Below are 26,380 nucleotides of genomic sequence, written 5' to 3'. Positions count from 1 at the left end.
AGCATGCAAAATTACTACAGAACTGGCGCAGATAATACATTATTGACGCTACGCTTACGCGGTCGTTCTTCTGATTGAGTTGTCCTTAGGGAGAGGTAGCCTTAGGTATTGCCTATAAAAATATAACGTGACAATTGGAGGGAGTGACAATTGGACGTGACAATTGACAATGGGAGAAAACATCACGTGACAATCACGTGATAAACGTCATACATTGGAGGGAGATTGTGATTCAAGCTGGAGGAATTCCTTTGTTGAGCCGCTAGAATCCGAAGGAAACAGCGGAAATTGCCTACGACTATTTAATGAATTTAACGGTGATGAATAAGTGCGAAAAACGTTTTGGCTTTATAAAATTTGATGAAATGACCAGGGTAAAAGTTTTATTACTGGCGGTCAATTCAAAACGGCGCAAACATTTAAACAGTGAAGATAGTGAAGCACGATTCAAAGTGTGGTACACCTTTCGTACTTTGAGCGGCGATAGCGGGATAACGGTGTGGAGCTTCGAGGATCGGTCTTCAGTTCCCGGACCAGAAAGGTGGGGCCTATGCAATGTCAAATTTCATCAAAATGGTGATACTGTCCCTTTAATAGGGCTATCGAATGCGCTTTTCCGCGGCGCTGTAGCTCTATTGGTTCCCGAGTTATGCGTTGGCTTCTCGGAAACTTTCGACATTCGACCTGGAAATCGGCGAAATTTTGCCTTCATTGACCTCTGCTGACCTGACCTTTGACCTGACCAAAAAATTGACCGAAGTGATTTCGTCATTATTTTTGACGCTCTTTCGAACGCCGCCTTCTGCGTATCGCTACGTGGCCCAGGAGCCGAGTTACAAGGGGGGGGTGTTCAAACACCCCCCCCCCCCCCCAGCAGGGCGTGGAAATCCAGGACCCCCAGCCGGGCGCGGGTTAAGAGGAAACAATTATTTACCTAGTTCGGTTTGACAGTACAAGGCGTAAAACAATGTGGTATTCAAAATAGCCTTGTTATACAAATACAGAAGCAACGTGTACCAATCCCATCGCCTTTTTTTCTTCCACCCGTATTTAATTGATCGCATAGGGGATGTACTGAGTAGAAGCCGGAGCCGGAGCCGCCGGAGCCGGAGCCGGAGCCGATTTTTTTCTCCGGAGCCGGAGCCGGAGCCGTCTGAAATTTCCACGGCTCCGCATCCCTGGTGGCAACGGAACTAGTTATGATGCGGAATGGACGGCTCAGTGGCTATAATTGACCAATGTTCAGTCGCGGGTTGTTAGAACGAAGTTCTGTGCTTTTCTCAAAAGTTTTAATATGTGAGATGGTGCTTTTTGCCATGATGAAGAGATGCCAATATGTAAAAATGATCCATAACATGGCAGAAATGTAAAACTTTTATTGTAAAATAGGCCAAATATGAGAATAACCTTTCGCTTTACGGCATAATCAGATTCATTCTTCCCCTTTCTCTGCAAACTTTGCAGCCTTTTCCCAAAGGTTGCACTCAACGTTTCTATCGGTTTAACCCGCGCCGGGCCGGTGCTTGGCGCCAACCGCGCCAGGCCAAGGGTTTGAACTAGTGGTGTCAATCGGAACTTGAATCTTCGGAATTCCGATTTTGCCCAATGCCCAATTCGGAATTCGGTTGGACAATGAGAGCAGGCTTTGGACAACTTTGGGCAATCGCTTGTTACACCTCAACATTTTTATAAAGTAATCGTGTTTAACATTGATTGGCAATTAGAAAGCTCAGCTTTCGATATGATTACCACTTTTGAGCTGGTAACGATACATTAAAAGCAAACTAAATAACGGTGTTGAGTGTAAACTACTGCGTAGATGTCGGACATCTTTGGACAAATGGTTGGCTTGGACATTTTTGGACGGACGGTCGACGTAAGTATTGGACATTGGACAGACATTGGACATATGTTTTCTGAAATTGACATCACTAGTTTGAACACCCTCCTTCTCCCTAACTTTGCTCCTGAGCCAAGTAGTGACATGCGGTGAGCGGCATCCGAAACGGCGTCAAAGATCACGAAGGAAGCACTCGGTCATTTCTCAGGTCAGTTCAAAAGTCGAGTCAGCGAATGTCATCAAAGGTCATATTTTGCCAATTTCTACATTGTGTTCAGTTACAACTGTTGAACTGATCTGAGAAATGACCGAATGCTTCCTCCATGATCTTTGACGCTCTTTCGGATGCAGCTCACCGCGTGTCGTTACCTGGCTCAGAAGCCAAGTTAGAGGGGGTGTTCAAACACCCTTGGCCCGGAGCGGTTGGTGCCAAACACCGGCCCGGCGCGGTTAAACCAATAGAAACGTTGAGCACAACTCTTGGGACAAGCACAGAACTTCACTGCATAGCAACCCGTGACTGATCCTTGGAGTGGGTTGGGAACTCGATTTTTTTTAAGCAGGTACGAAAATGATCAAACTATTTTCACAGAGTTTATGGTGCATACAATTTCCTAATAAAATCAATATGCTGAGAGAAATGGGGGAAAGAAAGAAAATATTTTTAAGCTTCTTGAACAAGACGCCGTTGGTGCATTTACCTCATTTATTGGACTCTCATGCTGATCGCCATACTCACGGTGTGAAGGTCTCTTTTGAACACCACCAATGTCACAATGCTGACAATCATTGCTTGTGGTAAAAGGCTGAACAGGCACAGTGTCTTGCCAATGAAGTCGCCTGACAGGAGAAACAAGGGAGATATGTGAGTGTCACAGTGACAGTTTTCACACCAGGCAGGGCAATGGAGTCGCAGGTAGGGTACAAGCACCCGCGGTTTCTTCTGTAGGTACACATTGTATATTACAACCTTAGAAATGTACTATTATTTGCTAGCTGGGGCATTCCACGATAGATCGTACCAGGCCCGTCACCCTCATCTCTCAGATTTTAATGAAAATCGGGCCTAGGGGTAATCATAGTCCCCAAAGACGCCTGGCAAAATATCAGACTTCTCAGATCAAAACTTTTTGAGTTATATTGCATTACATTTTTCTAACTTCGGTTTGTAACGGTGAGTTTGATGGCCTATAACTCAAGAACGGGTTATGCAACCAACAAACGGGAAACAACACTAAGCTTGCGATGAACCAAAAATTGATATTACTTTTGAAAAAATCTAAAGAAAAATTTTGATTGTTGAACAAAAACCTTAATCTTTTTTCATTGGCCTCTAATGACTTTTGAGACCAAAATTTTTCACATTTTTATTTTTCAAAATAAACTTCATGCCATTGCAAATCGACATGCAAAAAATTAGAAAGGTGTTCTTTCCATAAGTTCCTCATTTTCCCGCAAACAAAATGGGTTTCGGAGGGGTTGATACGACCCCAGCACGCCGTTTTGCTTCTAATAGAGGTAGAGCCTCGCGGAAAAAACGAACGTGTGTGCCGTTACAAGTCGCAGCGATTGGTACCCAATTTTAAGGTCTCAGGTTAACCGGTAGCGTCTGAGGTCAGGTCAAGTGACTGAAGTTACGGGTTCGGTTTTTAGTAAATAACTTCGCAAAAAATGGCCGCAGAGCCGCGATTTTGGCATCATTGTGTTCGCCTAGCTCAGGTGCGTCGAATGGTATACTTTTTGTTAGGGTGAGGTCAACTTAAGTAGTTGACCTCGGGTCAAGGTCAGGTCAGAGCCCCTCAGGTCACGAAGCTGGGCATTCCATAGTAATTTGTCTCATATCCTTCATAATCACCTCGGCAGAATAGCCACAGCACCTACTTGTGGAGTCGTTGTATGTCTAAATAAATAAAGGGTATCATACGGCATATCATTCGATTCGGAAGGTCTTCCCGAGTCCATTGGTGGCTTTCCCGACTCTCTAGCTCAATTTGATCGGGAGTTATTGACGAAAAACTCGTACGACCCTAGTGACGTCATAAATGACGTCACGCAAGGTTAACAATGCAAAAGTGAAGCATTGGACTTTGCAAGGAGTGCATGAAATCACGATACCATGTACGTGAGATAGTTTTAGATCATTATCGGCGCCAAAATAACAGATTTTATATTTCCCCATTGACTTATAACAGTGATGTCACGTGACTCATGTGACCTTCAAAAATTCCCAGATAAATAAGTTGTGGGACCTCTGGAGGACACCATGTATGCGTCCTGTAACTTTTATCTCGGACAGCTGTGGTCATTGGCGTCCAAAACAATGTCAGAACCAAACAGCCTTTTTCACTCTCGCGCTTATAGGAAAGAGGGTTGGATGAACCCTCTTTTCATTTTTTCAGATGACTAAGACTTCAATTGAAATTTCAGTAACCCGTGATGTCACTAGGCAGCTTTACCACGCCATTTGTAAGCTCCCCTCCCAAAATCACTATTCGAAACCGTTATCGTGACGTAAAATAAATACATTTATAGAAAGAACACCTTCCTAATTTTTTGCACACTTCTTAACAATGAGCTAAATATTTTTTTAAAGAAATAAAAATTCAAAAAAATTTGGTCCCAAAGTCCAAAAAATACAAATGAAAGAAAACTCGATATGTCATATATCAAAAATAGCGTTTTTTTCGAAATTTCAAAAATACATATTAATCTCTGTTTCATTGCAAGTTCAATGTTATCTAACATTTGGCATTTGAATAATCCGTCTTAGAGTTACAGCCCGCCAAACTTAGCCCTGCAAAGCAAGATCCAAAAAATGTTATACGCCATAACTCAAAAAATACTTATCTGATAAGCCTGAAATTTTTACAGGTAGATTCAGAGCCCCTGATTACCCCTGAGACCAATTTTCGTCAAATTCCGAGAGATGAGGGTGTCAAATTGAAAAAAAAATGGTGCGATCTATCGTGGAATGCCCCAGCTGGTGGCCATTGGAGAAAGGAAAGGTAGCGCAAAGTACGGAGGAATAGCACACGTTTGATCCTAGGATGTAGGTTATGCATAATTCTTTTTTATTGTCATAAATATTCTTCCGAAACTGCATTCGCGCTATTTTCCTGAGCTGGTTGCCTCCCTAGACCCCGTCCTTAGTATCGCCACTTGCTTACGCTCCCGATACGCGAAAGAAAGTCACGTGACAACTACGCGTTTGCGCTTAGTACTAATACGCCTAGCCCGAGGGCCCTCGAGGGCCGGTCCGTAGCGGGGAGGGGGTAGAACGCCAGAGCTCCAGCGCAATGGAGGTGGTAGTGGCCCGTGTCATAAAAAGGTAGGCGTGCGCAGAAAGACCAATGCCCCAGTATAAGTTGAACCTTCCAGGTGGTGGGGGAGCCATTTTTCGCCCCCCCCCCCTCCTTTAGCCTTTTCGATATATCCCCAGAACCGCTGCGCCGATCGTCACCCAACTTTCAGTACCCTCCCGGGCATAACTTTTACACATTGTTACCATTTTTTTCAAAAGCTATGACAGGTTGGCCGCTAATGACGCCGGAGTGACGTCATGTTCTGCCATTTTCGACCCAAAAAAGGTTTCGCGAGAAGAGCTGTCAGGTCTACGGCTTTGAAGATACAGAAAAATGTTTCAGACATATACATAACATGTGTAGAATCGATATGTCTATAAAACTGCTATCTCAGATTTTTGAAATTTTTTGATTTTGACCCCCAAAAATCGAAAAAAATAAAAAAATCGAATTTCGAAAAAATGGAATATCTATGGTAGTACCCAGCCCCCGTTCACAAGCCTCAGAATTCCTTTACCGTGACGTCACGCGGGCTACAAAAATCCCTTCACCCCATAACGATCTACAGGGTGTCCCAAAAGTTCGTTCTCACATTATGTTTGCATATGAAACTGAGTACATTGCGTTTTGACATGTTTATGACCCCTCAATGTGCTCCCCATTTAATAGGCAAACACATGAATACATGCAGCGGCATGCCAACCGGCATGTTCGGCTGCATAGCAGGCTTTAAGTTAACCCAGACTGACTTGACATGCGCCGTGAGCTCCTCGAGGCTGGAACAGCGCTACGCTTCGACGAGCCTCAATTTCAGCATAACCAACAAATTTTATGAAATTTTGATCCGATGAAGTGCCTGGCATGTGATCTTGCCACAAACGCCTGTCACAGTCTCCTTGCACCGCTTTTAAGCTTTGCTTGACCTGTGCACTGATGCACTGTCTTGCCTGAAGACGGGCCTACGACCTCCCGGATGCCATTTTCTCCTCCATAAATGTGTTCATACTCGCGGTCCGAGTTCAGGTTGAGGGCTGAAAATCCTCCTAGCTAGATGTTCTTGGAAAAGCATTCTGCTTCCCAAAACTGTTTCTGGGTTGTCACTTGCAGCTTGGTCAACTCCAGAAAGCCTATAATCCCACAACACAGTGACCCTGGCCTTTTGCATAGGAGCATAACGGGACGAAACGGAGGCCTCCTCCTTCGCCCTTATGGGGTTGTTTTCGGGTTTGGACGGGTGTTTCATCTCGAACGTGGACTAGTTAGTCCAGATGACCTGGTTGATGTCATCAGCCCTCTAGTTTGTTTAGCCTAAGGCATAACGAAACTCATGTTTGGCCATTTTAAGACGTTTTTGACTGTTATGTGCCCTCCAGTAAGCAAAGCTCAAGTCACCTTGAGTTATGTACCCCGAAAGAACACTCTTAAACAGCTGGTAATCCATCCTGAAAAGTCTGCTTACCAACTTTCTAACCCGTTGACCTTTTTGATGGCCACTTTGGCGCCACACAGTTTTGGCCACTTGGCTCACTCCTGAGGGCTGACTGGAAAGAGGATAAACTTGCAGTGATTGACTCCCGACAAATCATCGGCGTCACTTGCTGACTGTGAGTCCAGTTAGCGATGGACATTGGCTGCAGCTGGTAGGCCTCAATCACCCTCAATCGTCGCGAATGGTCACGTGCTGACTAAATACTGAGACGTACCCGTATCAGAGACATCTATGTTGCGGCGTTAGCCGTCTCTGTAGGAAGCGGGCTCTCTAGCAAAAACTATTTTGTCTACAGAAATTAGCTACTGTGGAGCATATTTCTACTAGCCATGGCAACCACGTAAGCTCAATTACGAACCAGTTTCAGTGTGTCTTTAAGCAAGAGAGCCTAAAAACGTAAAATTTAGGTGAGAACGAACTTTTGGGACACCCTGCATACAAATGATGCCGAGTTTTGAGCTGGACTGACGCCAAAGTAGAGGACTAAAATATTATAAAAAGCATACCATTTGACTCAGTGGGGCTTGATTTATCCAAAGGCCTCAGTAGGTAGAATTCGAATAAACTAAGCATAAATTTTGCCTTTTAGCAGGGCCTCGGCTAACATGTTAACCCGCGAGTTGCTGGGGGGGGGGCGTTAAACGCCCCCACTTTTTTCGCCGGGACATAGCATAAAAACGGCGCGCCGCAGGCGCGCCAAATTTTGGGTACCTGTAGGGAATTGATTGAAGTTTATTGTGACAAAGTTTCAAAAAAAATCGGTCGGAAAAAAATTTGAGATATCGAGGTTTTAGTGACGTCATGATTTCTGAGTTTTCGACCAAAAACGGCATATGTTCAAAAAATCATATAAAATCACAGAATAGACATACAGACATGCCGTAAACGCCATTAGACTGCCAATACCATGATCAATCAAATGGCTATCTTCGATTATTGATTATCGTTCCGCATTTTCCATAATCTTGAACTGAATCTTGGCAATTTTTCGTGACTACTTCGCGACCATGATACATGCATTTCTTAAATTGAACTTTTTGAGCCAAACACGTACACATATGAAAAAATGAATGTCACCATCGTGTTCTACGCCCCAAATTACCTATAAAACATGTGTCACAGGCTGCGAATATCAGTTTTGATTTTCGGGGATATGTGCCTACCCGGTTGACCTGACCTTGACCCTGACCTATGCTTGACTGACCCCTACATGGAGCTGACACTCTTGTAGGCCTTATATGATGCATTGCGCACAGTTTTGACAGAGTTTATGACGAGAGGCGCCCATTGCGAAGTCCTGAAGTCCATGCTACTGAAAGCCCGATTTCAGGTGTTTGACCTGACCTTGACCCGACCTGTGACCTCAAAATTCAACTTAAAAGTACTCATCTGAAGCGTCTCGTCGCGCTCTTTCGTTTGCCGCCTCGTGCGTTTCGCTGCGCCTATTGGTTCTCGAGTTATCGGCTGGGGGCGTTTAACGCGCCCCCCCCCCCCCAGCAAACGGTGGGTGGCGAAATACCCCAGCAACTGCCGGGTTAACTGGTGGGCCAAATGGCCCACCAGTGACCCGAAATGGCCCACCAGCCTCAAAGATTTGGCCCACCAGTAATTTTCCGAAAAAATCTAAGTTTTCACATTTCAAATTGAACTAGCAGATCTTATCGTACATTTTCAGACTGTAAAGTACCCATCGGTGAAACATATTCTTGTGAAAAAACTTCAACCTATTGTTTGCAATATCCTCTTGGGGTAAAAAGTGGAAGAACAGACCAGTTCATACGCGGTCGGGGATAAGCCTGCGAGCGATCTCAGACGGCTGGCCGATAGACACGATATAAGCCAGAGTCAAACTAGAGGTAGTGTCGGCGACTTCCAGCCGATTGAAGTCTGCAAGCGATATTAATACTGCCGAATTTTGGCCACGACCCTGTCGCCGAATCACGTCGTGTAGGAAATCGGCGAACAGTTTAAGCCCTTGTTACACTGCCGAATTTTGGTACACGAATGTGCACGAATATGCAAGTCATCCTATGTCGCGGACCGATTCGGGATCTTTCCTCCAATGTCTTGGCATTTCGCAGACCAGTCGGTGTCCACCGCGCGACTTTTACGGTTCGTCACGACCACCACGAATATTTCATGAAAAATGAAAATTTCGTGGCCGTTCGCCGAACTTAAGGCCGTGTTACACTGCCGAATTTTGGCCACGACCCTGTCGCCGAATCAATTCGTGTAGGAAATCGGCGAACAGTTTACCGACAGAGGCGAACAGTTCGCCGACAGAGTCTGATTTGCAGAAAACGGGTGGGGGGCCCCCCTAATCGTGCGCGGGTCGAAGCTGATCCATGATTCGGCGAACATCGCGAATGAATGGCGAATCTGTTGCGAATAGTCGGCGATTCCTTGGCAACAAGTCGACGCACGCAGCGACATGTCGGCGGCGACTCGGCGACTGTTTGGCGATCATGTTCGTTTATTATAAATTCGGCGAACGGCCACGAAATTTTCATTTTTCATGAAATATTCGTGGCGGTCGTGACGAACCGTAAAAGTCGCGCAGTGGACACCGACTGGTCTGCGAAATGCCAAGACCGTGGAAGAAAGATCCCGAATCGGTCCGCGACATAGGATGACTTGCATATTCGTGCACATTCGTGTACCGAAATTCGGCAGTGTAACAAGGGCTTTATAATAAACGAACATGATCGCCAAACAGTTGCCGAGTCGCCGCCGACATGTCGCTGCGTGCGCCGACTTGTTGCCAAGGTATCGCCGACTATTCGCAACAGATTCGCCATTCATTCGCGATGTTCGCCGAATCACGGATCAGCTTTGACCCGCGCACGATTAGGGGGCCCCCACCCGTTTTCTGCAAATCGGGCTCTGTCGGCGAACTGTTCGCCTCTGTCGTTGAACTGTTCGCCGATTTCCTACACGACGTGATTCGGCGACAGGGTCGTGACCAAAATTCGGCAGTGTAACACGGCCTTTACCGACAGAGGCGAACAGTTCGCCGACAGAGCCCGATTTACAGAAAACGGATGGGGCCCCCTAATCGTGCGCGGGTCGAAGCTGATCTATGTTTCGGCGAACATCGCGAATGAATGGCGAATCTGTTGCGAATAGTCGGCGATGCCTTGGCAACAAGTCGACGCACGCAGCGACATGTCGGCGGCGACTCGGCGACTGTTTGGCGATCATGTTCGTTTATTATAGATTCGGCTAACGGCCACGAAATTTTCATTTTCATGATATATTCGTGGCGGTCGTGACGAACCGTAAAAGTCACGCGATGGACACCGACTGGTCTGCGAAATGCCAAGACCGTGGAAGAAAGATCCCGAATCGGTCCGCGACATAGGATGACTTGCATATTCGTACACATTCGTGTACCAAAATTCGGCAGTGTAACAAGGGCTTTATGCGTCTTCACGACCGGTATGATGCTTGCAGTCACACATCTGACCAGTCGGACGAATTTCGAACCGTTCACAGTCAGCGTTCCAAAAATTTCTCATTTGGGCTGAAGATGACACTCAAGAATAAGAATGGATAATTTTCCACTCTCACATTTTGGGTGGCTAGAATTTTCCACTCAGACACCCAAGACAAATCGGAGGTTTGGGACACTGTTCACCAGAAGTGTACATAACTTTTTTTTAAAGAAAATAGGGTCACGCGCTTCTCACGCTTCTCACGCGCAGTGCGCTTGGGCTTTTGAGTCAATTCTTTTCCATGCGACACCAATAGGCTTAATGATCATTTTCAGAGAGATGTTGGGGCACTGCTACAGCCCTCTTTTGGGGTTCCTGCTACAACCCACTTTATATATAAAGTTGCACTCGTGCTGTTCACAATTCCTCCCGATCCACCCGACAACGCCCGTCTCTTCCGACCGCTTCCGAATCTCCGACTAGTCGGCGAGCGATCCACTCAGGGTTCGCTGATTTTTAACATCCGACCGGCCGTAAGTTATCGTCCAAAGTTTTATAATCTGCGTCAATATTTTGTGCATACTTGTGCGATTTTACATATGTGCACTGCCGGAGTATCACCGCTGAGAGGGTTGTGGGTCCCTTCTCTCTCCTCTCTCTCTCTCTCCTCTCTCTGAAGAGTCGGGGGGGGGTCGGAGAGGCCATCATAACCAAGCGTTTTCATTGTAGTTAATTCAATCTGATTAGTGTCATGCCATCTTACAAAACACTTACTCTTCACATTTACACCAAGTTTCCTGCAAAATCTTACCTTGAAACACTAGAAAATCGATGCAAAAACGCCTCCCTCAGACCACACGAATCCGCGCCATTACCATCACGGTTGTCAGGTGGTAAGCCTCCGCCATGTGGACAAATGCTGCGCAGCAAATACAAAATGTAGCGATGGGTGGGGACCACGAAATAAAAAAAATGTTCAGATTAAATATTTCGACGTTTGATGTTTCGTAATGTACAAAACCTACGGCTTGTTTATTTTGATTGGCACTGATATTTTCCACTACTCTTGAAAAAAACGTCAGTATTTTTTAACATCACGTATGCAGTTAAGATCGAAAAACAACGCATTTCGAGGAAACGACTATGAAATATGAATCGATCAAACATCAAGCATAACCTAACCTACTGATTTTCGCCTACCGGGCATAATGAAACCTAACCTAACCTAACCTAACCTAACCTAACCTACTGATTTTTGCCTACCGGGCATAAATAAACCTAACCTAACCTAACCTAACCTACTGATATTTGCCTACCGGGCATAAATAAACCTAACCTAACCTAACCTAACCTAACCTTACCTACTGATTTTTGCCTACCGGGCATAAATAAACCTAACCTAACCTAACCTAACCTAACCTAACCTACTGATATTTGCCTACCGGGCATAAATAAACCTAACCTAACCTAACCTAACCTACTGATTTTTGCCTACCGGACATAAATAAACCTAACCTAACCTAACCTAACCTAACCTACTGATTTTTGCCTACCGGGCATAAATAAACCTAACCTAACCTAACCTAACCTAACCTACTGACCTAACCTAACCTAACCTACTGATTTTTGCCTACCGGGCATAAATAAACCTAACCTAACCTAACCTAACCTAACCTAACCTACTGATATTTGCCTACCGGGCATAAATAAACCTAACCTAACCTAACCTAACCTAACCTAACCTACTGATTTTTGCCTACCGGACATAAATAAACCTAACCTAACCTAACCTAACCTAACCTACTGATTTTTGCCTACCGGGCATAAATAAACCTAACCTAACCTAACCTAACCTAACCTACTGACTTTTGCCTTCTGGGGAGAGAGAAAGTTACTTGCAGGAATAGATTGCAAGCAATAGTAAATCAAATATTTTCAGGTTAAGTGGTTATGCATCAGGCTTCAGGCCTTCGGCCTGAAGCCAGATACACAACCACTTAACCTAAAAATATTTGATTTACTATTGCCTGTAATCTCTCCTAAGGCATTGCCTACGGCAATGCACTGCTTCGCTCCGAGCACGAGGCAACACTTAACCCTACAGGTTGCGCTAGAACACCATTTTCCTCCAAAAATGTTACATTCAGACATTATATATCCGATAGTCTATAACCTTTACCACTGTGTTCTTCCTACCACGGAATATTGAAGGCTGAAGTAGCATAATATAACCAGAAATCCACTGTGTTCTTCCTACCGCGGAATATTGAAGGCTGAAGTAGCATAATATAACCAGAAATGCCACTTATGGTGCGAACTGAGCAAATTTAGTACAAAAGCAGACATTTAAGGAACTGGAAAAATCCCGACCAGCACTACCAGAAACTACCAGTACTTGACCAGTACTACCTCATTAAATGCAAAAGTTGAATCATTGTTTTTATTAATTCCTTTTTCAAATATTACTGTCATGTGAAAATAATCCCCCCTCCCCCACCCAAAACCCCGATTCCCCACATTTCCCCTAGTGTGTTGGGCTAAAAAACAGTACCAGTACTACCAGTACTGCCAGTACTTGACTAGTACTACCTCATTAAATGCAAAAGTTGAATTGTTGTTTATAACAAAAATATTTCTTTTCAAATATCACCGTCATGTGAAAATATTCCCCCCTCCCCCACCCAAAACCCCGATTCCCCACATTTCCCCTAGTGTGTTGGGCTAAAAAAAAGGGTACTATATTTCTGCGTAGATGTTTCGCAACAGCTGACTGCAGGTTCTCACGACAGCTGACATGTTGAAAACAAACTGCGGCTGGAAATCGTGGTGAGATCACGGTAAGTTAGTTATAGCTGGAAATTGTTGGTCAGATTAACTGCATGACACAGTATTGTTACTAAACGCGAGTTTCTCTATAGAATGATGTCTATATTATAGGAATTAACTAATGTCTGAACCGGGACGGGTGGCCGGTATGACCGGGGGGGGGGGTCGAGGCACGTTTTTTACATTTTTTTAATGCCATCCTGACTTTTTTGCCGAATAAAGTGGCCGAAATCTGGGGAGAAATCGAAAATTGGGGGGGGGGGTGCTATGACTACGAAGGGCAGTCCATGTCGCTGCCCAAGTGGCCCACCAGTCAAAATTCCTTAGCCGAGGCCCTGCCTTTTAGGTGAGCCCTGCAAATTTCGATGAAGCTTTTTCTCGTGAAGGAAAAAATAGTGCTACCAAATGCGTCTTGCACCGCTTTTGCAAAAGTCAAATACTAACGCCATTTACTATCAACCAGTAAAACGCCTTTTGGGCGAAGAACGAGCAAGCGAGATAGTGAGCCCCGCACGTGCGGAAGGGCGAGAGGGTACTTCCAACGGGCTTGTGCAAAGCACCCTTTTAACCGGTCGCTAGCAGTGTGCCAAATTTGAACGCAATCGGCCCAGCCGTTCCTGAGATCTGCAGACGCCATTCTGCACGTGCGCACGTGCAAACGTGGTCCAAACTGACTTTCGCACGGCACCCTACTAACCAGTCCCCAGCCGTGTACCAAATTTGAGCGCAATCGGCCCAGCCGTTCTCGAGATCTGGAAGCGCCCCCTGCACGTGCGCACGTGCAGTAGCACCACGACCGCAACACATGGGAATGCATTGCCTTGTGGGTGCCTACCTGTATGCCAAGTTTCAGCGAAATCGCCCCAGTAATTACCGAATTATTGAAATCGGAACAAATTTGACACCTCTTCTTTTTGTATTTTGCACGTGCAGTGGGGGTCACTCACAAAGATCAAGAGTACTCGTATCCGACCTTTGGTAGAAGGGATACAGCCACCCTACAAAAAAATTACCGCAAGACAATCGCCCAAGCGGCTGCTGAGATATGAGCCTCTCAAAATCACTACTTTTGCAAAACAGCTTGAACACCCTTGGCTTTTCACGTGGCACGTGCCACGACGGTCACTGAGATGTATCAAAAATAGTCAATTACGGGGTAGAAGGGATAGGGCTACCCAGCAAAAAAAGACCGCAGGCCAATCGGTCCAGAGCGGTTGCTAAGATATAAGCCTCTCAAAAGCGTTACAGGCCGGGTCGCTCATACTGAGATTTTTCCCTTATATTGAAAAGACTTCGCTTCGCTCGCTGCGCTCGCTCGCTGGTAATAATACCGGGTGTCCCAGAAAAAAGTACCACATTTAAATTAAAAGTACAAAGAAATATATGCGCGTGACATGTAAAATTTCAACGTCAATCGAAAGCGAGGTTCATGGAAATTGTGTTGTATGGCACGAGTGCTCTGTCAGTCATGAAGCCGTTTAATACTGAACAAAAAACCAAAATAGTCGAATTTTATCTCAAACACGGATCAGCCGTTTTAACGCAAAGGCAGTATCGCAGACATTTTAACACGCGCACCGACGGGGGGCGGATATCCGCCCCCCCCCCTGAGGTTTTTCGCGAATAGCGGGAAAACCGCGGCGCTTAGCGCCGCGAAATTTGGTACGACTATTCTCTCATCAATTTTACACATGGTGTGCAAGTTTGAACCTCCTAACTTTTAAGGTCAGGTCACCAGGTCACTTTGAATGAACCAACCTCAAGTCACTTTTTTGCAACTTTGTCACCGTGCCAGAGCTACAGTAGATGTCGCAAGCCTTTGAAAGTCGCAGGATGTTATGAGGTCATTAGTAGCTACAATTTGTTTATCTCGGAATTTTGATATCGGTGACCTAAGGTCAGGTCAACTTCTCGACCTCCCCATTATAAGTCAATGGGGGAAAAATCAACTCCCTGTTTTTACCACTAAAACGGGTCGGAATGGCACCATATACCATACATGACTTCATATACGATCAACCTTCACTACCTTGAGGTCTGTTTTGCTGTTGGGCAGCTGTAAGGTCATGTGACGTCATCAAAGGTCACCAGCGGTTTTTTGCCAATAACTCCGTACAGGAACAAGATACAGCCGCGCGGATGGTCTCATTGTGTTCAGCTCGTCAAGACGCATCGAATGATATGCATGATGACCTCGAGGTCACGTGACCTGAGGTCAACCTTTGACCTTGATCTTTCGAGGTCAAATCATATATCATTCGATGCGGATTGACGAGAGGATAAAAAATTCTTGACTTTTACTTTTGTTTACTTTTTGGAATCTCCGCCGTTCCTAGCGACTTTATTTGAAGTGCGGCATTTGTTGCGCGCAAAGCAGCATATTCCACCGCGTGCTACCAAACGTTTTAGTAAAAGATTTAAAAATCGCTAGATCTACGCTGACGTCACAAATTCTAAGGGGGCATACCAATGCATTAGCCCCTTAGAATCCGAAAACTGCAAGTTTGAAATTCAATATCTCCGAATTAAGGCATTTTTCGATGTTGTGAGTGCCCAAACCGGTATTTTCAGGCCATGGCCACCAATTTGGCTATCTCAACTCAAAACTAATGTTAACCCTCGCCCGCACATGCCATTTTCCCATCCTAGAACGCACATGGGGGGGTGGTTGCCACCCCCCTGCGCCATTTCGTTCCTGTTGGAGATAGAGCTTAGCAGTAAAGACCAAAAAGATTCTTTGGGAAGAGACGAATCCAATGATACTCAGTTTTACCTTCTCAGGTCAGTCATTGACCTTCCAGGTCAGGTCAAACTAAAAAATGTTGCTGTTTTGGGTCACCGTTGGATATCAAGTGCGCTGCTTATCAAATACCGATGACGATGCTGTTTTCTGGTGCCAAGCCAGCTAGAACCTCTTTGTCACACTATCCGACCAGAATTTTGCTGCTGAGGTCATTTCAGGTCAAGTTAGGTCAAGGTCAATTATATGTGTTTGTATGTCTGTGTGTGTCTGTGTGTATACTGATGTGTGCACCGATTGTTTTTGGGTCCATATCACATGAAATAATGATCTGAGAAGCTTTTACCAAAAATGCAGTCAAAAAAACTTCACAAAAAGTAAATTCAGCTTGCCTAAAACGCAATTATCTTAGATGACCTAGGTTGACCTTGACCCTGACCTTGACCCCTGTACGTCGTCGAACAACATGTTCCATGATAGGTGGGAGGTAAGACTGGCAAAAAAGGCCGAAATCAGAGTGTCAAAAGCTCACAAGGCCCATGGCAAACGCAAGATGTTGAGAATTGGCCATTTGGGTTATGACATGACCTGAAAAACAAGGTCATATCTCCGAAACCAAAAATCACAGAAACTTGAAATTTTCAGTGGACATCAAGAAAGGATAGACGAGCAGCTATACGAAAAATCAGCCTTCTAGCTAAAAAAAATGTTGAGTGCAGAGCAGAAAGACTGCCTGGGGGGGTGGCAACCACCCCCCCCCCCATGTGCGGGCGAGGGTTAAGGTGGGATGGTCACTTTAAGTGTGACGCCTGCTTTACGACTACCACATTTTTAAAATCTAAAATTACATTTTAAATCTTAATGTTAAAATAAAATGATTTTATTAGTTTTTACAATTTAGAACAAGTGTCAAAAACTATAAAGAGGCAAGTGGTGTACATTACTCAGACCATCGCTTAGTTAGTTACTTAGTTAGCCAATGCAGCATTGTTATGAGGTCTAATATTGCATATCTAATAGTCATGCTCAACTTAAAATTTAAAAACTTTCGAACAACCCTGACAAACACCTAAAGAAAAGTTCCATCAGCATTTCGTTGTGCAATATAAACCAGACTCTGATGAACAGACACTCTGAACAGAACAGACGCTAAAGGAAAATAATGACAGAAAACCTGGTGATATTATAAGCGATCTGATAAATAAAGCTAGAGTTGTCCGAATCCTCAGTGGCCCGATCTAAATTCGCAAATTTGCCAATAGCACTAATTTCAAGGCCAAATGCGAGTGTGTGGCAGGTATTTACCTGTATATCTCATCCATGCCTGTAGCTTGCATTATGAATGTCTCACGCAAGTCATTTATGTCTTACCAAAGGGCTACCATATCGCTACCATATTGTGTGACGTCAGCTAGGCTACAAAAATCCTTTAGTGAACTAACCTTATTAGTAATCTTGATAGTAGGCCCACCGTCCTCTATCCACATGCCAAATTTCAGATCGATATCCCTTTTTTGGCCAAGTTAGAGCAAAAAGCTTCAAAAATGATGACGTCAAATTTTCAAACTCAGCTTTTAGCGATTCTAGACCACGTAGCGTAAAACAAAGGCCACCGTTAGACTCGCCGTGCATCGAATCAATATCCATTTTATGCAAAAATATTAACTTTGAAATCTGACCTTTATTGACCTGACCTCCACCAGGAAGGAACCCAAACCGTTCCTGATGGTCGTATAACCAACACCATTGACTTAGAACTGAAAAATTGGTCACAAAACATGCATCTAACGGCCCTAGTAAAGTTGGGTGACCTGTGTTGACCCTTGGTGACCTGACCTCTGTGACCTGACCTGGTATCAGTGACGTCTTTTAGCAACATCTGTACTAGGCAACCGACGCTTTATCGATTATTTTCGATAAAATGCCTTTTAATATATGTTATAGCGCATTTTCTAGAAGGCCCGTGAACGGTGAAACATTTTAACTTTGACCTGACCTGTGGCGTGTCAGTGACCCTGAAGTCACTATGAAATTAATTTTCTCAATTTAATTCAATACAATTCACTCGATACTCAATATCGAACGCCGTTTGAGTTTTCCGAATCCGTCAAATAGTTTCGGAGATACGGGTGTGTGTGTTGTGTGTGTGTGATGTGTGAGACATGGTTCAGCGGGCTTTGGCCCGTATGGTGTTATTTACGGGTTAGCGGGCTGTGATCCGTCTCGCGCGTCGGCTCCTACCCGTAGCGCAGCCGCCGCCCGCCAGGTGCGGAAGTGGGCGGGGCCTGGCCGGCAGTCGGAGTCGTGGGACGGCCGGGGATGGGTGTACCGCAGTTGTGGTCGAGCGTTAATATATATACAATCAGTTACAAGCTATTTCGGCAGTATGGCCAGTTTTGACGTTAAATTAATCCCAGAGTTCGATGGGTCAGACGGAGCGTGCGTTCTCGAGTGGATAGAGAAGATCGAGATGGTGTGCACGCTCTCCCAGCGCGCAGGAGAAACGGAGACGAGACAAGAGGTCGTCATTCCACTGAGACTGAAGGGAGGCGCGCTGTCTGTGTATCGCCAACTGCCAGAGGAAGACAGGAAGGACCCACAGAAGATCAATAACGCTCTTAAAAGGGCTTTCGCGCTTGACAAATTTACGGCCTACGAGCGATTCATGGACAGGAGGCTCCGTGACGGAGAATCAGTGGACGTTTACGTGGCTGAACTTCAGCAGCTCGCGGCCCTTTTGGGGGGAATGAGCGAGGAAGGCTTGTCCTGCGCCTTTGTGGCTGGCCTCCCGATCGCCGCGAAACAGGTCCTGAAAGCTGGAGCCAGGGTCGACTCGCTATCTCTCGGCGAGCTCGCAGACCGGGCCGGCACACGTCGGATGCAGGTGGCGCCGCCCGGCGGCCGCGGCGCCAGGCGGCGGGGGCCGTGCTTCTCCTGCGGTGAAATCGGCCACGTCGCACGGGATTGCCCCCGATCCGAACACCTCGGGAAGAGTCAGCAACAGCCAGCACCGGGACGCGGTGGTCGGCCGGCCCCTGCACGCGGGGATGGACTCCCCGCCCTGCAATGCTACGGCTGTGGAGTGTGGGGGCACATCGCTGCCCGTTGCCCAAACGGCGAGCGAGGGGAGGCGCCTGCGCCGGCCTCCTCTCGGGACTGAGCTACCTCACCGGCGCGCTTCCACCCAGGGAGCTGGAGATCGGAGGGTCGCGATGTCGACGTGTGGCACTGATCGACTCTGGGTGCACCCGGACCCTAGTGCACGAGTCGGTGTGCCACCAGTGGCGGAGGAGCGCGGCAGAGGTGATCACAGTGAACGGTCAGCGGCTGCAGTGCGAGGGCGACGCTGAAGTTCGGCTCGCGGTGCCGGGCTGCCGCGCAGTGGAGGTGAGCGCCCTTGTTATAAGGGAAGGGCCCCTCAGGTTTGCGGTGATCGTGGGAATGGACGCTGTCCGGTCGCTGGGGGGAGTGATCGTGCGCTCGCCCTCTGACGTGCAGTTCGGATGCGAGTTATTCGGCTCGAGCGTGAGTGATGTGCAGTTCGGACGTCGGTCGGTGGCGTGTGCTGCCACAGGCGAGGAGACGGGACTGAAAATCGAGAAGGAAGACTTTGTGGTGACGTTCGACCCGACCCGGCGGCGGTGGGTGATGTCGTGGAAGTGGGCTGGGGGCAGAGCGCCGGGTGAGCTGGGCGGCGCGGTGGACGAGTATCCGGTGCCGGAGGAGGCACGCGCCGAGTACGAAGCTGAGCTGGAGAACTGGATCAGAGACGGCTGGCTAAGTGAATATGACGAGGAAGAGCTGGGTCCGGCCATGGGCTCGATACCGCTGATGGCGGTCATGCAGCGGACAAAAGTGAAGCCTGTGATGGACTTTCGATCTCTGAACAAGCACGTGCCGGCCTTCACTGGTGACGCGGATGTTTGTGCAGAGCGGCTACGTCGGTGGCGCCAGATGGGAGCGTCCGTGGCGCTCCTGGACCTGAAAAGGGCTTTCCTTCAAATTCACGTCGAGAAGGCCCTCTGGCCATACCACACTGTCTGGTTCAGGGGCAGGAGATACGCACTGACCAGGATGGGGTTCGGCATCAGCGTCGCCTCGTCGGTGATGCAGGCGGTGCTGGACCTGACCGTGGCTCAGGACCCGCGGGTTGCGGCGGCCGTCTCCACCTATGTGGACGACATCCTGGTAAACGAGGACAAACTGCCTGCCACCCAGGTCGCCGAACACCTCCAAATCTACGGGCTGGAGAGCAAGGCTCCACAGCGAGCGAGCGACGGCACCCGCATCCTCGGGCTGAGATTCTGGGGAGAGCCCGATGGAGACTTGCGGTGGGGCCGAGACAACGATGTCAAGAACGTGCCGAAGCCGCTGACGAAGCGCAAGGTGTTTTCCATCTGCGGGCAGCTGACAAGCCATTACCCGGTGTGTGGCTGGCTCCGCCCGGCCGCGTCGTTCGTCAAACGACTGGCGAATGAAACGGCGAGCCGCTGGGATGACCCCATCGAAGGGGGTCTCGTGCCGCAGCTGGTTGAGGAGCTGGTGGCCAGCGTGAACGCCACCGACCCAGCCAGGGGGCGCTGGAACGTGAGCGGCGACACAATGACAATATACACCGACGCGAGCTCACTGGCACTCGGTGTGACTGTCAAGTGGACGGTGAGACGGTGGAAGACGCCAGCTGGCTGCGCCGGGCAGACGACGCGGCTCATATTAACCTTCGCCCCAGTGCACTGTAGGCGATCCATGCATTCTAGCGCTTCAGGGGCCCGAAAAAAATGATGGCAAATATGAATAAATACCGGCGTATTTTGTAGCTAAATATCCCAGCATCTGAAATGTGACACTCTTTTTTCCACCAGACCACACACTTTAAAACCACAAACGTCCAAACACCAACTTGTTGGGGAAGCTGAGCTACGGTGCCTGGTCGTGATTTGACCTTAGTTACAATGAGGGCTGTAAATCAAGACAAAAGTTAATTATCTTGAAAACCGTAATTTTATTTGAAGCCACATTCCTTGTAAGCAGTATGCATCACACAAATTTAACTTTTGAAACTTATCTATATTTTAAATAATTTTTCGCAGCACACCTTTCAACTGCATCAGATCAATACTGTAAATGATAATTGCTTTTCTGAACCCATTAAAGTAACGTCGGGTGTACCGCAAGGAAGTGTTTTGGGTCCCATTCTATTTATTTTATATATAAATGACCTCACAGACAAAATCAATTGTTCAGTTAGATTGTATGCAGATGATGTAGTTCTCTATACACATGTTTCAGGTAACGAGACATATAATAGTGTTTTGCAGGCAAACCTTGATGAACTATCTCAATGGTGCCAAGACTCAAAAATGGTTATCAATGTTAATAAATGTGCCATCATGCGTATGTCTAGACAAAAAAAAATGAATATAGCACCTAAATACTTTTTGAACAGCGAAGAGATTAACGTTGTTCAAGAATTCAAGTACTTGGGAGTGCATATATCTAGCAAATGTAGTTGGCAAAAACATGTAGAATATGTCGCTGGAAAAGGCAACCAAATTCTTCGATTCATTAAAAGGAATTTTAGAGACTGCCCTCAAGCTGTGAAGGAAACTGTTTACATGTCACTAGTCAGGCCAATTTTGGAATATGCAAGCTGTGTCTGGGACCCATGTGGAGAGGGTTTAAAGAAAGAAATTGAGATGGTTCAAAGACGTGCTGCGAGATTTGTGTTGAACGATTACGAGAGATATAGCAGTGTTGATGAAATGTGAGAAAAAATTGGATGGAAAACTTTGGAAAGGCGACGTAGTGAGTCTCGACTGTGCCTTATGTTCAAAATGTTCAACGGTGAGCTATCGCAGTTATCCACAGAACTCAACAGCATCATATGCCAGCCCTCTTATGTTGGTAGGCATGATCATGAGAAAAAAATTAGAATGGTTCAGTCTAGACTTCTCCCTTACCATCATTCATTCTTCCCTAAGACGATTAGGGAATGGAACAGACTCCCACGTAGTGTGGTTGAAGTCAATTGTTTCAAAGATTTTCAGGAACTTTTAAAGAATTGACTGGCTAAACATTCCAAGATGTACGAAATATGAAATTATTGTGTAACCGTGATGTGACAATGTGTGTGATATCTGTGAATGTGTATGTGTAGCATGCTATTTTCATGTGCGACGACGTATAGGGTAGGGTGGTTCAATTTGAATGGGGTGGGGTGATTTGAGCATGGTTGGTCCGGATGGGATTGTGGGAGGGGTGCTGGACCTTACATATGCTGTAGATAGAATATCGATAGTTAGGTACTACCATCACCAGGGCTTTACAGCATTTGTGATGTCTGAACTAATATACGAATAATATACGAATATACGATAACCATGTTTGTCAATGCGCATCTTTTACCATCCAGGAGATCCGGTAACAAAAATACCATTACATAGTAGCTTGGTGTTTGGTCTCAATATCCTGCAAAAATCGGCTGCCACTTTTTGCGATTCACGGAGTTATGGGCGTTTTGCTCAACCCTTACCGTATAAGGTGGGGGCAGGGCCGAGGGGAGAGCGAAGTACCGCCGCCCAACCGAAGATTCTGTTCGCGACAGCTCCGAACTCACCAGCGATAGAAAGCTGAAACTTGGCATACCTGACCTTTGATTCAAGTCGAATCTTGTGACACCAACTACATTTTTAGGTCAGGTCAGTTCACGGACCAATGACGTCATAAGTGAACCTCTGCACGATCCTCAGATGTCGCAATTTCGCAAAGCCCTCAATGCCAGAGCAGCTTTCACATGGAGATGAAACTTACAGAACCTAGTATCCTCCAGAGGATTCACAGTTTGTATGTCTCGGATTTTCCCTAAAGGTCACATGAGGTCAGATCGATCACATGACCTCACCATTGTGAGTCAATGTTGTAAAATGAACACTGCTACTTTGGTGCCGGGAACGATATCAAACTAGTTCAAGCTTTACTTTTGCAAGGTCCGATTCTTTACTTTTGCATTGTTGAACTTGCGTGACGTCATTTATGACGTCACTATGATCTGGTCATTATAGTTTTTGGTCCATAACTCCCCAACAAATTGAGCTAGCGATTCAGGCAAGCCACTAATGAACTCAGGAAGACCTGCCGAATCGAATGGTATGCAATTTGACCTCCTTCGACCATTTTCGTGACCTGGGAACTCTGACCTAAAAAACTTACAATCGGGTAGGTAGAAATGGCTTCCGTTCGGGGAGAGCAGCATGCCCACGTGGCACCGAAGTTCTAACTCATTTAGAGGCCAAACGGAAAACGAAATTCCTACTCTTTCCTTTAACTCCGTTAGCGTACATTCATTTCGCAACTTTGAATCCCAACCACCAAACATAAGCGTTACGTTGTAGGTAGACACGATACTAGGCACTAGCTAAAGCTATTTATTTGTAGAACATGTGATCGGAACGTTCAAACAACCACAATTTTTCGCAAGTCATGGTCTCCTCTTTTTTGCTTTGCAATTGCATCTTAGCTTTGCTTACATGCAATTTCAGCGCTAAACCAATTCCATTTCACCGATAATTACCTTCTTCCTAAAACACGATAACTTGCGATCTCCTGAAATGTGGTAGTCTGTTGGTACTATTTTCCCCCAAGCAGACCAGTCTGAAAGCGCCTTTGCAACCACAGAGATCTCTATGTTTGCAACAATGTTTTCTTTGCAAAACCAGCTCACGTGGTTTGCGATCAAAGGCCTGTTTCACTAACAAATAAAACTTGTATTTACAAAGAAAAAGCTTGAGTTTACAAGAAATAATTACCAACATTTGAGATTTGGATTTCACGAAACCTTTGAACATGAATTTTGAGTTTAAAATTTGCAAACTTTTTTACAAGAAAAATTTTGCTAGAAAACATGGGAATCGCAAACTTTCTGTTTCACGAAGACCAGAAACTTGAAAGAAAACATCGTAATTACAAACCTGAAATTCCAGTGGTCCTGACGTTCGGAATTTTGATACTTTTTGTGCAATAATGCAAAACAGTCATATATTTAGAACAAGTATGCTTTGTTGAGCCGTTTCATGCTCAATTTTTACTTAACACACACCCTAAGAAGCAAAATAATCGGTATTAAAATATCGTCATGTTTTGTCATTCGCGCGCCATAATTGCATTCATCAGTCTTCTGCTGTCAAATATTTTGCGTGTTATTTTCTTTCAATAATAGGACAATGTGAACTATCATTTATATCTTTTTCCAACAGCATCATTATTTATAATTTAATTAGGCAGCTTTTGACATGAATACTAGACAATATTTAATACAAAGAAGCAATATCTTTAACATGCTATAGTTCTTGATTAAAAACATTTTTACTGTTTACAAGTTTATTTGCAAACATTTTCTTATCGGAGGTGCCACTGGCGATGAAGCTTAGTGAAATCGGTTTTTACGTAGTTGGTAAAAATACTTATGAATTGTAAACTACAAACACTTGTAAATACAAGTTTTTAGTGAAACAGGCCTCAAGTGGTTCATCCGTAACTGACGCTAGTTGAGAAGTAAGTCGTAACACAGACAACACTGTATATGTTTTTGTTAAGCCTCTTCTGTCCTGTGTTAAGCCTATGGGGAAAAGGCATTGCTCGCTCTCTTGCACGTTGCAAAGAAAGCCTGATTACTTCTGATGCAAACACTTATATCAGTTGAAGCGCAATGAAACTAGGCACAAAATAAGGGGTTTAAAGATGACTGGTTTTGAGTCTAACTTAAGATATAGCTCATGAAGTGCTAGGATAGCGAAATCGCCTACTGTGCAGTGGGGGGGGCATATGTTACCAGTTACCACCCTGTCGCGTTTTTCGCGTGTGAATAAAAAACCGCGGCGCGTAGCGCCGCGCCGCTTGGGGTAGCTTTTCGCACATCAATTTTGGACAATGTGTGAAATTTTTGACCCCAGGTCATGTCAGGTAAGGTCACCAGGTCAAGTTAACTGACCAAGCCTAAAAAAAAGTTTGCAATCATGTCCAGCCTGCAGTGTTTGTCAGAAAGGTTTTAAACTTGGTGGATTGCATGATGTTATGGGCGCCTGCAATTTGTATATCTCGGATTTTTTTTATCCGTGACCTAAGGTCAGGTCAGTGGCGTGACCTTACCATTATAAGTCAATGGAGAAAAATGAAAATGCCTCTAGATCCGTGTGTACGCATAGGAACAGTCCAAATATTTCAGAATCACAATGATTTGGACCACCCGTGACGACCAAGTTGTCGTTTTTGCTGATAGCCTCTAGAAAGGTCATCCGAGGTCATTTGAGGCTACAAACAGACTTTTGCCAATAACTCTCGATTGGAAAGAGATAGAACGCTGGGGATGGTCTCATTGTGTTTGTCTTGCCGAGACGCATCGACTGATATGCAACATGACCTTTTCCGGTCAGGTCATGACCTTGACCTGAGGTCAAATTTTCAAGTTGACCTTGCAAGGTCAAATTATAGTTCATTCGATGCGTCTCGGCGAGAAACACGATTCTGGCAATAGAAATGTCGTGGCGTTTTTTAGTCAAAAGTTATTGTCGAAAAACACTTTTCGTAAAAACAGATATTTTTGATCAATTTCGATGATGACCTAATCAAAAGAAGAGTTTAAGAGCTATCGAGTGCTTTTCAACGCGTTTTTCTAACTATCATAGTTCCTGAGATAAATGCATGTTTTCGGAAAAATATAATGACATTTGGCAAATTTTGACCTTTGATGACCTCCAGTGACCCCAATATTGCTCTAAGAAGAAAAATGACCGAAATACTTTCAAACGTACGCATTGAGAGCTATCGATTGCTTTTTACCGCGTCTTTCTAGCCCTCTTAGTTTTTGAGTTAGAGGTGGGTGGCAGGGGCGGATCCAGAAAATCTCCAAGGGAGGGGCCATTAGAAACCAGGAGGCCCCCCCCATAATCCCACCTGTTGGAGGCCCCATCTTCCCACTTGTTGGCCCCCCCCCCCCCAAAAAAAACTGCGTCTATTGAGCTTATCTAGCTGTTCAGGCAACATCTCAACATCTGTGCAGGCTTGGAGGCCCTCTGTGCAGGTTAGGAGGCCCTGTAAAAGTGGTCATCTCTGTGAGTATAAGAGACCTCCAAGTTATGAAAAGCTTTACCAATCTTCTAACAAAGAAGTCTTCTCAGCTAGTCTTCTAAGAAATAACTAAGTGGGTAGGTTAAAAAAAAAACTCATCGGATTTCGGCCACTTTATTTTCAGGAGGCCCCCTTTTCAACTTTTTAACTTTTCAACTTTTTATTTTATTTTTGAAAAAAAATCGGCCAAGGGGGGGCCATGGCCCCCATGCCCCCCCCCCTTGTATCCGCGCCTGGTGGGTGGTAACATATGCCCCCCCCCCCCCACTAGGGCGAAGTTAGCTAAGACCGCCACTGGGGACGCTTTATCAAAAGCTTGTCAAAAATCGACATTTTATCGTGTATGTCGATAACAAAATTAATAGAACCGTAGGTCTGGCTAGCAATGCTCCATGGGCCTCCAAATAAAGATATGTAGGGAAAATGAAATCTGCGACGAGGTATCATCATTCTTCGAATAATTAGTATCATTGAATAGCCTGTAAAATCTTTTCCCGGATGTGATTTTAAAACCAATATATTCTTCCATTGGTTGTTGGCAAAAAAATAATCAATCATGGGGTTCGTCGTTCACGGCCACGCCCCGCTCTCATCGGGGAAATATGCAGCATGGCTTTGTTCCACAAC

General features: G+C 45.6%; 1 protein-coding gene across 1 annotated transcript in view; it reads right to left on the bottom strand.

The window, feature by feature from the left end:
- The window catches only part of LOC122387642 (dolichyldiphosphatase 1-like), a 139,767-nt gene that overhangs the window by 47,980 nt on the left and 65,407 nt on the right, over positions 1-26,380 (bottom strand). Inside the window, exon 2 of the mRNA XM_043378011.1 lies at positions 2,580-2,680. Within this exon, the coding sequence (XP_043233946.1) occupies positions 2,580-2,680 (101 nt within the window). The remainder of the gene's footprint in view (positions 1-2,579; positions 2,681-26,380) is intronic.

Source organism: Amphibalanus amphitrite, unplaced genomic scaffold (assembly GCF_019059575.1).
Source record: "Amphibalanus amphitrite isolate SeventyFive unplaced genomic scaffold, NRLGWU_Aamphi_draft 000293F_arrow, whole genome shotgun sequence".
NCBI classification, from domain to species: domain Eukaryota; kingdom Metazoa; phylum Arthropoda; class Thecostraca; order Balanomorpha; family Balanidae; genus Amphibalanus; species Amphibalanus amphitrite.
The sequence above is the reverse complement of the archived record's forward strand: the minus strand, read 5'-3'. Positions and strand labels throughout refer to the sequence as shown.